This window comes from Cyclopterus lumpus, chromosome 8 (assembly GCF_009769545.1).
Source record: "Cyclopterus lumpus isolate fCycLum1 chromosome 8, fCycLum1.pri, whole genome shotgun sequence".
Taxonomy (NCBI): domain Eukaryota; kingdom Metazoa; phylum Chordata; class Actinopteri; order Perciformes; family Cyclopteridae; genus Cyclopterus; species Cyclopterus lumpus.
The window spans coordinates 20,129,332-20,142,410 of NC_046973.1; the positions used below are offsets into that span (position 1 = coordinate 20,129,332).

At 45.4% G+C, this 13,079-nt stretch overlaps 3 protein-coding genes across 5 annotated transcripts in view; 2 read left to right on the forward strand and 1 right to left on the reverse strand.

The window, feature by feature from the left end:
• Positions 1-789: 789 nt before the first annotated feature.
• Positions 790-6,064, forward strand: hmox2b (heme oxygenase 2b). 2 transcript variants are annotated; one of them, XM_034539139.1, is made up of 6 exons: positions 790-900; positions 2,306-2,410; positions 2,520-2,637; positions 2,817-3,308; positions 3,821-3,944; positions 4,048-6,064. In XM_034539139.1, the coding sequence occupies exons 2-6, from the start codon at positions 2,334-2,336 to the stop codon at positions 4,173-4,175; spliced, it is 939 nt and encodes a 312-aa protein (XP_034395030.1). In that variant the 5' UTR covers positions 790-900; positions 2,306-2,333; the 3' UTR covers positions 4,176-6,064. The 2 variants fall into 2 exon arrangements, with proteins under 2 accessions (XP_034395030.1, XP_034395029.1); XM_034539138.1 differs by having other exon boundaries at positions 803-900; positions 2,344-2,410; positions 4,048-6,053.
• A 245-nt stretch (positions 6,065-6,309) lies between these two features.
• dnaja3a (DnaJ heat shock protein family (Hsp40) member A3a) lies at positions 6,310-10,516 on the reverse strand. Of its 2 annotated transcripts, XM_034539135.1 has the most exons (12): positions 10,267-10,516; positions 9,694-9,830; positions 9,515-9,598; positions 9,178-9,384; positions 8,945-9,097; positions 8,714-8,861; positions 8,424-8,488; positions 8,075-8,203; positions 7,869-7,984; positions 7,635-7,732; positions 7,367-7,502; positions 6,311-7,100 (listed from the first exon to the last, which is right to left on the reverse strand). In XM_034539135.1, exons 1-11 carry the CDS (start codon positions 10,472-10,474, stop codon positions 7,381-7,383), a joined length of 1,467 nt encoding a protein of 488 aa, XP_034395026.1. In that variant the 5' UTR covers positions 10,475-10,516; the 3' UTR covers positions 6,311-7,100; positions 7,367-7,380. The 2 variants fall into 2 exon arrangements, with proteins under 2 accessions (XP_034395027.1, XP_034395026.1); XM_034539136.1 differs by lacking the exon at positions 7,367-7,502 and having other exon boundaries at positions 6,310-7,100.
• A 293-nt stretch (positions 10,517-10,809) lies between these two features.
• coro7 (coronin 7) overlaps positions 10,810-13,079 on the forward strand; it is a 92,424-nt gene continuing 90,154 nt past the window's right edge. The window contains exons 1-2 of the mRNA XM_034539132.1: positions 10,810-10,997; positions 12,919-13,015. Of these exons, the coding sequence (XP_034395023.1) occupies positions 10,938-10,997; positions 12,919-13,015 (157 nt within the window). The 5' untranslated portion in view covers positions 10,810-10,937. The remainder of the gene's footprint in view (positions 10,998-12,918; positions 13,016-13,079) is intronic.

A 13,079-nucleotide genomic window follows, 5' to 3' on the forward strand; every position in this document is an offset into this window, starting at 1 on the left:
AGATAACAAACACAATCAAGTGTTATTGCACCATTTCTTTACTTTCCATACAAAACATCATTTGAACTACAACATAAGCCATTAGAAAGATTTGATTGTTCTTTTTGATTCGTGGATTCAAACCTTTTGTGGAACAGAAACCTGCAGATTTGCTTGATGTGAATGCCATCTTGTGGTTATTTTCTTCTAGTCCGCCGATGTGGTCTTGGATCTACCAGTAGCACCATCACCATGTGGATTGTGCTGTTATGTAGCACAGGCCTGTTACCTCAGTCTTTTCGTATGATTATCTAAACGTGGTATTTTTTTTGTGTGTTTCACTCAACTCCATTGATTTTCACTGTACCTGTTTACCAGTAACTTTTTTTTACATTTTTTAATGATTTAGTATTATGTCCATTATCACGCCTTGCCTTATTTTCTGATGAATATGACACAACGCTGATTTGTTCCTTAGGAGGTCTGAAGTTAAATACATTTAATTAGTCCCATTGGTCACTTAGGTCACTTATTTATCAGCACCGATGATATGAAGTCCGTCTAGTTCGTTTATGGTATTGTCAGGTTATGTGAGTGAGGAAGTAACCCTTTAGTCATACTGGTGTTGTTTACTTTAATCTGTTCAAATTCACGGTTGATCTTTAAAAAATAACTCGTGAACTAAACTTCACTGTACTCCACTGCACTACCTTCAGTATGACATCACGACGTGCGCCACTAAAGAGAGAGCGACATGGAGGATGTCATGTGGTGGTTGTTTACCAATTTGCGGCCTCAGCACTTCCTGTGGGGGGCGGAGTCGGAGTGAGGGGGCGGAGTTAGGAGTGCAGTTCAGAGCTAGACCTCCAGCCTGCATTGTAGTGAACTCGCCCAGCAGGACCGCTCTGTACACTAGTGAAGGTTTGTTATGCCAATATGATACCAACCGTTCATATGTAACGATAACAGGTGAACACACGTCTTTAGCCTGCATTGCGATGTCACGTCGAGGCCGAGCGTTAACATCTTAAGTCTGCTTAGCTTGTTGGGAAGCTAGCTAGCTAGCTAGCTATAAGCTACTTCAGCTAGCGGCAAAGTTAGCTGTTGTTTGTCCTCGCGAGTCAACTGCGATGACGTCGGGACTAACAAACAAGAAGGCGCGTGTGCGTCTCGATGGAAAGGCGGCCCCGGGTGATGGTTTCCGGTGTTACGGTGAAGACCTGAACGGGCTTATAATAACCCCTCGAGTGACTCGCCTCGCACGACACCAGCTATCCTTTGAGACTTGTGGTAAATGCCAGAAGGTGTGTGTGTGTGTGTGTGTGTGTGTGTGTGTGTGTGTGTGTGTGTGTGTGTGTGTGTGTGTGTGTGTGTGTGTGTGTGTGTGTGTGTGTGTGTGTGTGTGTGTGTGTGTGTGTGTGTGTGTGTGTGTGTGTGTGTGTGTGTGTGTGTGTGTGTGTGTGTGTGTGTGTGTGTGTGTGTGTGTGTGTGTGTGTGTGTGTGTGTGTGTGTGTGTGTGTGTGTGTGTGTGTGTGTGTGTGTGTGTGTGTGTGTGTGTGTGTGTGTGTGTGTGTGGTGTGTGGGTGGTGTGTGGTGGTGTGTGGGTGGGTGTGTGCGCGTGCGTAGCCAGGCTGTATTAACTCTCATGTTGCCTTGTCTTCCTCTAAGAGTAAATAAGGGTTAAAGCAGCTGATACAATTGGCATCTTTCCTACAGTGAATAGAATTGGTGTGATAGCACCTCCCCCTTTTTCCCCCTCATTAGACTGTAATAATGCAATTTACTGTGGTTGTGTTTTTTTTCTACATTATGTTCTTTGGCCTGTTCCTCCTTAATTACTGTGTGGTGCAGTTGTTCTTGTTTTAGTGCACAGAACCTGCAGCGTGACATTGTTCCTCGTTTATTCTGAAAAGCAGTTACACAATCTTGACTCGAGACACATTTAGACGGCAGCAACTATAGGTCATAGTAATCAGAAACTTTAAATAGCCAAGTAGGTTTACACCTACAAGGAACTTGTAGTGTGGTGGGTGTTGCAACACAGGACATCAGACATAACAAGCAACAACAGTAGACAACAAATAAACAATCGACAAAGTGCAGACGAGACATAGAATAAAATGTACAGTGTAAGATAAAGTGGAATTATAAAGTATATGTAGTGTTTAAGTGACGTGTGTTATGTTAATGAATCTTACGTGCATTACTATTGCATATGCCTTGATCACACCTGTAGCTACTATACTTCAAATATAAATACAATTTCAAGATTCATATGTGCAGTATGATGAAACAAAAACATGACTTAATGTTTTGATGACTTTAGGGAACTAACAGGCGGAAACACACATTTAATGTCTGCAGAGAAGATGGAGACGACAGCCAATGGAGCGGGGCCTGTATATGAGGGAGGAAAAGATAACACCCTTAGGTAAATCTTCCACACCATTACCTTTTGAAACGGTGAAATAAGACAACAACATGTTCATGTTTGTTGTGGTTCTGTCAAACACACATTATGCTCCTTATTTATTCCCCAGTCCTGAGGATCTGTCTGAGGTGCTGGCAGCGGGGACCAAGGAGGTTCACGAAAAGGCCGAGAACACCCAGTTTGTGAAAGACTTCCTCAGGGGACGCATCCGCAAAGAGCTCTTCAAGGTCAGTCTGAAGAAACCCTGTGAGGAATGGTTACAAGTTAATGGTATAGAGTGCTTTACTAAACAAACAAGAGGAGATAATACATTAAATAAGCATGCATGTATGAAAAGAAGCAATGCAAACTGGAAAAAGGAGAAACGGCAATATTACGTCGTAACTTTTCTTTCTTGCATCCCTAGCTTGGCGCCGTGGCACTCTACTACACTTATACAGCCATGGAGGAGGAGATTGAGAGGAACAAAGACCACCCCCACTTTGCCCCTTTATATTTTCCCACAGAGCTGCACCGCCACGAGGCTCTGGCCCGTGACCTTGAGTACTTTTATGGCCCTGACTGGCAGAGCCAGGTCAGCTGCTCCCAGGCCACCCAGCGCTATGTGGACCGTATTCATCAAGTAGGCCAGGAGGACCCAGTTCTGCTGGTGGCCCATGCCTACACCCGCTACATGGGGGACCTGTCTGGGGGACAGGTGCTGAAGAAGGTGGCACAGAGAGCCATGAAGCTGCCGGCCACAGGGGAGGGCCTTGAATTCTACCAGTTTGATGGCATCAATAGTGCCAAAGCATTCAAGCAGCTGTACCGCAGTCGGATGAATGAGCTGGAACTGGACATGGAAATAAAGACGAGACTGGTAGAAGAGGCTGTCAAGGCCTTCCAGTTCAACATGGAGGTAAGGGGCCAGGGACAAGGTTGTGGGGTTGGGAGTGATGGAGAATAGAAGAAATGGATGCGATCTTTGGTATTGAAATTTAAGAAATATTGAAGCTATTATGTGTATGATTGAGACACTATCATCTATTCATATCGTTCACCTATTTAAATATAAAAAACTTAATGTCAATCCAATTATCTTTTATTATATGTTTTGTTTTTTTCAAACATAAAGGAGACGAGTCAACTCAAATATCCTGTTTCAGTGGGAAATACGTCAAAGTACAAAATCTGAAGAGACTCTAACTTTTACGTCCCTGAGTGTTTTCTTTTAACTTGACAACTCATTATTGATATTACGCCTGTAACTACAAATTATTTAAGTCAGTAAGCTAAACATACAATACGCTAAAGCATATGCAATGCTTGTTTATTGTTCCATGTGGAGTACTGTGTGGTTGTTTCATTTGTGAACAGTTGCTGGAATATTGAGCGTGATAACATTAGTCGCTGTGTGTTTTGTGCTGGCAGGTGTTCGAGGAGCTGGAAGAGATCGGTAAAAACATCCAGGAGGATGTTTTGGATGCTGGCATGTCTGTCCATGGCGCAGTGGGCGGAGACGTCAGCAAGTGTCCCTACTACACCGCCAAAATGGGTACGCTTTGCTGCTTCTCTCTGTCGCACATGTGCCACGATAAAGCTTTTGCAAAGGCATTGTGGGGGCTCTTGTTTAAGTTTGCTCTCCCTCTGTGTCACAGCGGCGTCGGGTTGGACGGCGTACGGCTCTCAGCTCGCCATGGCTGTACTCCGACACCCGACCGGACAAGTTCTGTTTGCTACCTGGTTCGCTGCTCTGGCCGGATTGGCTGCGTGGTATCTGATGTGATCCGGCCGTCGCTCCGCTGCTGTAAGAGAAAGGGAGGAGGAAGCAGTGCTATAAAAACACTCCGGTAGACCATTTCATAGTTTCATACAAAGAGCTGAACAGGTCCAAGGTTGTTTAATATTACGTGTTTTGCTGACCAGAAATAAACTTGGGACTAATTCTTGTAAATGGAATTCCCTTAAAATGATCTGTAGGACCATTAGGATGACATCTCCAACCGTCCATCCATTAGGATGCACCTTGTTACATCCATTTGAACTCCTCTGCACTATCCCTCCATCCTTTGTACTTCCAGTGTGGAAGCATACGATGTTGATGCACCCAATTTTCAATTAAACTGCCAGGTCGAGAAGCATGGCGACGTAGACGCTGCCCATGTACAATCGACTAAAATGTGATGGTTTGTTAATTCTCAACATGAATTCATGGTGAAACACGAGAGAGAACAGACTGCTGTGTTGATGATGAATGAGGCCTTTTTATTTATTTGCATTAAAATATCTTAATTTGACCAGAGAGAGAAAGTAATGTATGAGTCGGTAATAACACAGTATTAGTTTTTTTTTTTTTTTTCCTTCTCCGCATTGATTGAAGTTCCAACGATGACATTAAAACACAGTGCAGTTGTGTTATTTTTAAAAAAAAAGAAGAAAAATACATGATCACGATTCCAAACATTACCTCAAATATCTCCAAAGCTATAAAAAAGGTGACGGAATCAAAGAGCTACGGTTTTATTTTTCTCAAAAATATAGCACACCTACACTTTGACAAGTGTATGATTTAATAAACATCTTTCAGTGAATACAGCAGATATTTGAGTATCTACTGATGCATGTTCTAATGTACTATTTCAGAATTATATATGGCATCTTGTATTTATAAAAAACAAACCTGCCTGTTGTTGTATATGCATTGCTTGACTATACAAGGTGAATGATGCCGTTTTACCTGCCAAGGAGCCTATATTAGGACACAGGTGTTCACAGATGGGATTGCAGCTGCTTTAGATGCTAATTATCTTTTTCTAATGTTAATGATTGTCTATATGAAGGCTGAATGTCTCCGGAGTGTTGCGGTTTATTATGGACTACTTAACCTACTTAAGGTTGGGTACTTGTAGGTTGGTCCTTCAGCAGCCCAGTTCTTGCTTATGTATCCATTTGTTATGGATAAACCAGCGCGCATCGTCACTAAAACTGTGTAATCGTTATTAATTTGTTGTTCATGCTGCAAGTGTGGGATCAACTTTCACAGTAAATGCACAACTGAGTGAGGAAGAATACAGTGTTCTGTGTGTGCTGTTCGTTTAACAATATATTCTCACACAGTTTTACAGTACACTTTATTAACCTTTGCTTCCTCTTTCCAAGGAGTGAGTAGTTTTTGTTGTTGCTGCTTGGATTAGTTTCCAGGAGCTTCCTGTGCGTTGTGTATTTGTGCAACGTGTTCGGATGCTCAGTATTCATTCGTTAGTAAAACTCATTCAGACGGCGACGCGGTCGCATGTGTTTTGTGTTTCGAGTCTCAGGTTCATGTTGAAGTAAGACGGCAAAAACAATGCATTGCATATGGAAGGAAATGACAGAGACTGCCCCCTTTTATTTTATTTTTGTATGCCAGTGTGATGTGTCAAAATGCTTCAGTATTTTTTGGACGATTTCTTGAATCTCAGGAGTTTTGGGATGCGTGACCAATTAATTTAGATTTTGAATTTTTGCTCTTAATCCCTTTGTGTATCTAACAAAGCTTTACATTGTTTGGCGAGAATACTCATTGTATGACTAATTAAATAAATGATATTTTCCTGTTCACTGAAATAAAGGTGATTCATTGGGACGGGTGTTTGAAATCGCAATAAAAATCTGAATAAATGATTATGTTCTTTAGTTTCTCTGCACATACCGTCTCGAATCTTCTTCAAATTCATCCATAAAGCTTTCACACGTCAGCGTTACATCAACAATAATAACCATAGTAATAAACAGTTGTGCCAGCCATGTTTTTTGGTGGCTAATATTTCAACGATTGGTTAAATTGAGGCGGACTTCTGCAAAGATAATGAACCCCAGAGGAAACGGCCCCCCCTGAGGAACCGTTGGATTAAAGAATGTCCACAGAACATCTCTTTGAAAAACAATTGCCAATAAGATTTATTCAAAAGCAAAAAAAAAAAATGCAGGCTAGTTTATGAAACACAGCAACAATTACGAAAGCCCTGCAAACAATAATCCACCTTTGCGGCGTTGCTAATATTTTAAGTGTCAGAGGCAGTTATGTGGCATTTTAATTGTATTATATTTGTATCTAAATGAGGATGAACACAATATGTATTTGTATTTTCTTATATATATTTATGTGTCGACGAGCACTCAGTGCTGTCCCTTTAGTGGTTGCTATAAAACAGGCATTTCTCAGACCACAGCTTTATTATAGAAGTACAGTATATCGCTTCTGCGAGACACATTGACGCAACTATCAACAACAACGAACAAACGTAATGAAGGTGCAGAATTCTCTCATAATGCAAAAGGGAGGGATGGAGTTCGGTCATCAGGGTTCAGGACAGACAAACTTAAACGCTCCCCTGCAGACGAGCCCAACACTGGACCTCAATGGCGTCCGCCGGTGTTCAGCCCGCTAATTTATTACTGTGCACAGGAATTCAGGAAGGGCATCGAAAGAAAACCAACATGCGCTACCCGAATGGCCGCAATGGACGTCTGACTGGAGGCGAATGGTGCACTGGAACATCCTCTCGTGTGTGGATTCAACAGAGCAGGCGATCCTCCGGCTTATTCAGTGCTGGGTCGGTCCATCCAACGCCCAAATACTCCTCAATCGTCCTCCCTTTTGTGATGTGGCTGCGCTCGCCTTCCCCCGTCCTCCCTTCTGAAGCTTCTCAGTTCCAGGTTGACCTTTTACCTTTTAGCGGAGGGAAAAATAAAATAAAAAAAAGATTTAAAATGGACTCGCGGTAAAAAAATGTCTCTTCTTTTTCCAAATTGAGCTGTCGAGGCAGTTCCAGTTTGACAAATGACGACGTGTAAAAACAGACTTTTAGGACATCCCAGGAGCCATAACGGTGTCGTCATGGCCACAAACCAGATACCAAAAAAAGGACGGTTGCATAATGCATCACATTTATTTGTGAAGAACAGAATGGACACATTAATCAACACTAGTCATACCTGGTTTGTGGCTTTCAGGACGAACTAAACAATTTCTTTAATTTGGAGAAGATGCCCCCCTCTTGTTTCAACTCTGCTTCCTTCTCGTCATGCTCGCTTTGCCCTGCCTCAGACCGCTTACCACTGCTCCCCCCACCTGGACAGAGACCAACACTGCATCAGCCGGACTTACAGTTAAATCAAAAACTCTCTTTCCTTAACCTCCATCCTAGAAGAGCAAAACCACAGGAGCACAGGTAAGTAAATGCCAGTGGGAATGTCCCCTCACCTGTGGTGGTGGTCGTGACGCCGGTCACCGTCCCCTCTACTTCCGTCTCGTCCTCAGCATAGCTCGCCAGCAGAGCTCTCTGTCGGTCTGTCAGGATCCTACGCAGGAAAACGGAGTTATGGTCCTCGCTATGGGAAAATAGTTTTTGATCCCATTCCTCCAAGACTACAGCAAGTCATTGTATTCATTTACAAGTGTTCCCTTGTGGTATTCAAACTTAAACGATGGTCTTACTTGGGTACTTTGATTTTGACATGGACATAGTGGTCTCCATAGCCGTAGCCAGTGATGCGAGCGATTCCCTTCCCCGACAGACGAATCCTCTGGTCGGTCTGGATGCCTGCAGGTATCTGAAGACGACGGGGAAGATCCAGTCATTTGTGACACGGTGTGCGTTTCCCCATCGCAGGACAAGCCTGAGAAAGTGCGTGTCCACTTACTGATAAGTTAAGTGTTTCATAAAGGCCCTGTGCCCGCGCCGTGCCGCCCAGGATCGCCTGTGCCACGGAGACCAAAAGGTCAGAGTGGATGTCTGCGCCGTCCCTCCTGAACACAGGACTTCTTTGGACCTGGACACCAAGCGAGAACACGTCACCACCAATCACACAAGGTCTCAAAGCATCACAATCTCCATGCGTCTGAACGGGGTCAGTTTAAAGTCAAAGAGCTCAGACAGCTCAGTGCCTCTTACAGAACATTACACATCCCATCACAGCGTGATGAACGTCAACATGCACTTTGTGGAGAGCTCATTTAACTCTGGCCTGGATTGTTGATGAAGATACTCACCCTAAACGTGATGAAGACCTCCTTCTTACCAACTGGCATTCTGATTGTCTGACCATCCTCCACTCCTTGAAGCAAAAGCAAGCCACAGTTAGGTGGGATACACAGCCTTCATTAAAGAAGTGTACACGTGTGCTTCTGGTGGGCAGATTTCATGCTCAAAAGATGTCAATAAAGCCGTTATGATTTGTGAAGAATATAAACCCACATATTAAACTACAGTTAAGCCTTCAGTGGCCTGCAGTGTCCGGCTTTCAAATTATCTTTTTTTATGAGTGTGAAGTGAGACAGACCTGCAGGCACGGGAACCGTCACAGTCTTCCTCTGCTTGGTCTGTCCCGCCCCGCGACACGAGTGGCAGGGAGTGGCGATGACTGTGCCTTTGCCACCACAGCGGCGGCACGTGGAGCGCATCACAAACGGGCCCGTGTTCACGGTCGCCTGCAGCGTGGACAATGCGCGGGGGTTAAGTGACACAACACAAAACACACCTTGCAAAGAGGCGGCGTGTCGAGAGCTCTCACCATGCCGGAGCCGTTGCAGAAGTTGCAGTGCTGGACCTTGGTGCCCGGCTCATTGCCCTTACCGTCGCACCGCTGGCAGGCCGCCTCTATGTTAACGGAAAACTCTTTGTTGACTCCCTTTGCTGCCTGAGTGAAGGTCAGCTCCATGATGTACTGGGGTGAAGAAAAGGAAATGAGTCACTCTGACTATGCACCAATAAAAGGATTCTTTGACTCTACGCTGTCCCACCAACCTCCTGTGGCTGTTCAAATATGGCATTGAAGTCTCCAAAGCCACGGCCTCCGGAGAATTCCCCAAAGATCTTGCGGAAGAGCTCCTCTGGGTCCACGCTGCTGGCCTGGCCAGACCAGTAACGCTGCCCTCCGCCAGCCTGACCAGCGTCAAAGCCCGTCGAGCCATACGTGTCGTACTGCTTCCTCTTTCCTTCATCACTCAGGATCTGAGAGGAACGTGGACCAATGTTTAAGCGGTGCACTTTAAAACCGGAAGAGATGAATATTCATAGATTTCAAATAACACATGAAGGAAATACAATGTTGAGTGAAAGGCTACAATAGAGAGACTTAAACCTCGTAAGCTTCAGCCAGCTGAGCAAACTTTTCCTTTGCTTGCGGGTCATCTTTGTTGGTGTCAGGGTGATACTTTTTGGCCATCTGAGGGACAACAAAACACACCGTCAACTGCTATGACGATTGGTTATCTGAGAACCAGCGCAAGCTCTGAATTCACGTCAGGGGGGGCAGCAGACCTGGTAGTAGGCGTTCTTGACCTCTTTCTGGGTTGCTGTGCGAGGGACGCCGAGGATCTGGTAGAAGTCCGGCTTGCTACAGGCGGTGGAACTCGTGTGGAAGGACAGCGTGCCGGCAGCGTGTGGTGGGTTGATGCCTGAAATGTGTCAAAACAGGGTAAACAAAAAGGGGGAAGTTAATACACACTGTTGTTGTTTACCGTTACTGAACGTGACCAATCAGATGACAGGCCTTGATCTGAAGGACGATTTATTATAAAAACACAAACGTTTGCGAAGCTGAAGATGATTTACGTGCAAGTAGCAGACACATGCATCACCCCCTCATGCAAACCGAAGTTAGCACAACTCACTGCATAACATGTCGTCCACACTAAACTCTATGTGCAATAAAGCAAACGCAGTTTTTTAAATTTTTTTGCGTTACAAGCTCATCTCATGTTAAATGGTCGCTTGGGACCATGTAGACAAATAAATGAGGTGAAGTTGGTTGTTTTATCCTGCGTCACATGAGTAAAACATTTAGCATATCCTAGCTTAGCTTAGCATAGGCCGGTGCCATACGCCACTCACCTGACAGCCCTCTCAATGTCAACGCTTTCCCCGCTCCGCCACGCGCCAGGTTCCCTCCCCAACACAGCCTTTCCGCTCCCAGGGTGGATATACTGCGGGCCCCTCCATGGCCGGCACGGGCACCAGCAGCAGCGACGGCCCTGCGCCGTCCAGAGGACACGAGCACCGTTATCCAGCGTGAGGAGCACCGGGCAGCCGAGGACGCCATGGTTCCTTCACTCGCCGCCGCTCCAGACTCCACTGCGCATGCCCGGCGCGGAGTGGGCGTCACCGAGAGCGCAAAGACGTTCTGGGCTCAAGATGATGCTCCCTCGAGAAAAACGACTTTTCAAAAAGTTGAGTTTAAATCTGTCTGTTTCTTTTATAAACTTTAATCAAATGTTTCTAATAGATAACGAACATAACTGACTCAACGTATGCACACAATATCAGTTTCGTAGCGTCAAAAGGATGCACGTGTTTTAAGACCCGAGGCAGCACGTGACAAAAGAGCAGGGGTTTCTCTAGTTTTGGGGGGCGGGGGCAGAAAAGACACCGCCCAGGCGGACAGCGCCGCGGAGCAAAGCGAGCGGACACCGCACGGCCAAACCGAACTGTCAAGCTGCAACAGGAGTTCTCTGCAGCCCGACAGAGACACCCGGAAGGCACGAAAGTCAATCTGAGGGAGCACCATGAATCGCTTCAAGACCTCCAAATTCAAAAACACCACTCCGAAAATCGCCAAGAAAGACGTGAGTAGCTCACGAGCGTCTTCTCGCAGCTAACGTTAGCTCTGAAGGGTTCTAGCTGCGCTACCGAAGTTGTGTTTTGGGGGAACGCCTGCTTGCAAAGGGATGTTGAACTTCCTGCATCTGGAAGGCAGCTTAGACGACTGCACGGACATCCGAACCGACGCTCCGGTATTCAGACGAACCGTCGGCTCGGAGAGAAACCGAGGAGCCATGTGGCTGCACGGAGCTGCTAACGTTACACCGGATGATGCGGCGGCATCATCATCATCATCATCATCATCATCATCATCATAATCATCATCATCACGCTGTTTTATTATATATCGTTAGCGGACAGAGTTTATCGTCGCTTTTCAATAAGCATGCGACGTTGCACTATTTTCCGACTGCAGAGATTTGACAAATCAGAGGGAGAAATACAAGTCTCTCTCTCTTTCTCTCTCCCTCTCTCGGCAACATGTCTGGACAACATGCCCCCCCCCCCCCCACGCCTGCAGCATCTCTCCCTGCATGAGGTGGATGACGTAATCCCCCTGAAGTGTTTTTATTCAGGGGACCGTGGATGATCCACGTATTGTCTCCGATCCCTGCGCAGTGATCTGAGACGTGCAGGTGGGGCTTTGCTGCACATGACAGACCAATGATGTGTGATTGAGGCAAATTCCGGTGCTGAAGTCACGTGACGGCAGCTGTCATGACAGAAAATGGGGCGAGAGCCAGCAAGTGAGAGGAGAGGCAGCAGGCGTTGTAGGGATGGAACGAGACGAGGAAGATGAGTGGGATGTTTTTCTCCTCCGACTACCCAGACCAGCTTGAGTTTTTCCACACTTGGCTTGAGAGAGCGGTCACAGGTGTAGTCTAATTGAATCAGGCCCTGAGGTAACCCCATAGTCCCCCTGAACACAGCTTTTGGGGCCATTGCTCATTCTAACCACCGGTCTGTGTGCATCTCTTTTAATCCTGGGAAAAACACACACCAGATTCTGTACACGTTGACCCAGATGGATTTATTGAGAGAAGACGAGCCTGTTGTAATGAGGAGAAAAAAAAAGAAAGTGTCCTTAATATTACTCATGCAGGGAAATGGTGCTCCAGATGCAGCAATGCTATCTGTGGATGCCAAACAAGTTGTGTCATATTGGAGAGTCATGCCTACGTTCTAATGAGATTTAGTTTGGGAAGTGGAGAAGACACCTATGCAGGTAGTCAGTGGCAATTAATGATTTTTGGGGAGTTTTTCCTGATCCGATGTGAGGTCAAAGGTCAGGGATGTCGTATGTGTACAGATTGTAATTTGTGATATTGGGCTGTATAAAATAAACTGAATTGAACGTGGTTAAATCAGAAGAAAATCTAGCTTAGGACTGCCATTTAGTGGGATCATACTTTTAACACAGTAGGCATGTGTTGCCTACTGGTCTTTTGACACATGTAATATATGCATATATATATATATATATATATATATATATATATATATATATATATATATATATCTTGCCTGTTAATGTCGAAAGAGGTTTCAAGAGTTCTCTGCTGTGCAACGTACGCAGGCAGCTCTTTCCACTTCCTCAACACTTTGATCATTCAGAGGCGCTTTACTGTGTGGGCTCTCGGCTAGATCCTTCCTGTTTATTTTCCTGTTTTTATTCTGGTCGATACAGCAACTCGGTCATGTGTGCGCTCTAATATATTATGAAACGGGTGCAACTGTTTTTCTGTTGGATTCTCCAGTGTGTGTGTGTGTGTGTGTGTGTGTGTGTGTATGCTTGTAAACACTTTGGATTCCTGGGCTGGAATGACATTTATTTTCCTCTCCGTCATGTCGTCTGACCCCAGTTATCGATGTGCATTACCGTACCCTTGGTTCACCCGTTATGAACCCTTACTCGTGCTCTACATGTCTTTTTTTTTTTTATAGGAATGGATCAACAATGTCCGAGCTGGTTCCTTCTCCTGCCAGGGCAGCCGCATCAAAGCCAGCTCCAAGCTGGTGGCCTTCACTACCGAGCAGGCTGGTAAGTGTTGCTCAGCAGTAATGTTCGGTGCTCGTGTTCCACCAGTTCACATTTTGGAAACCAC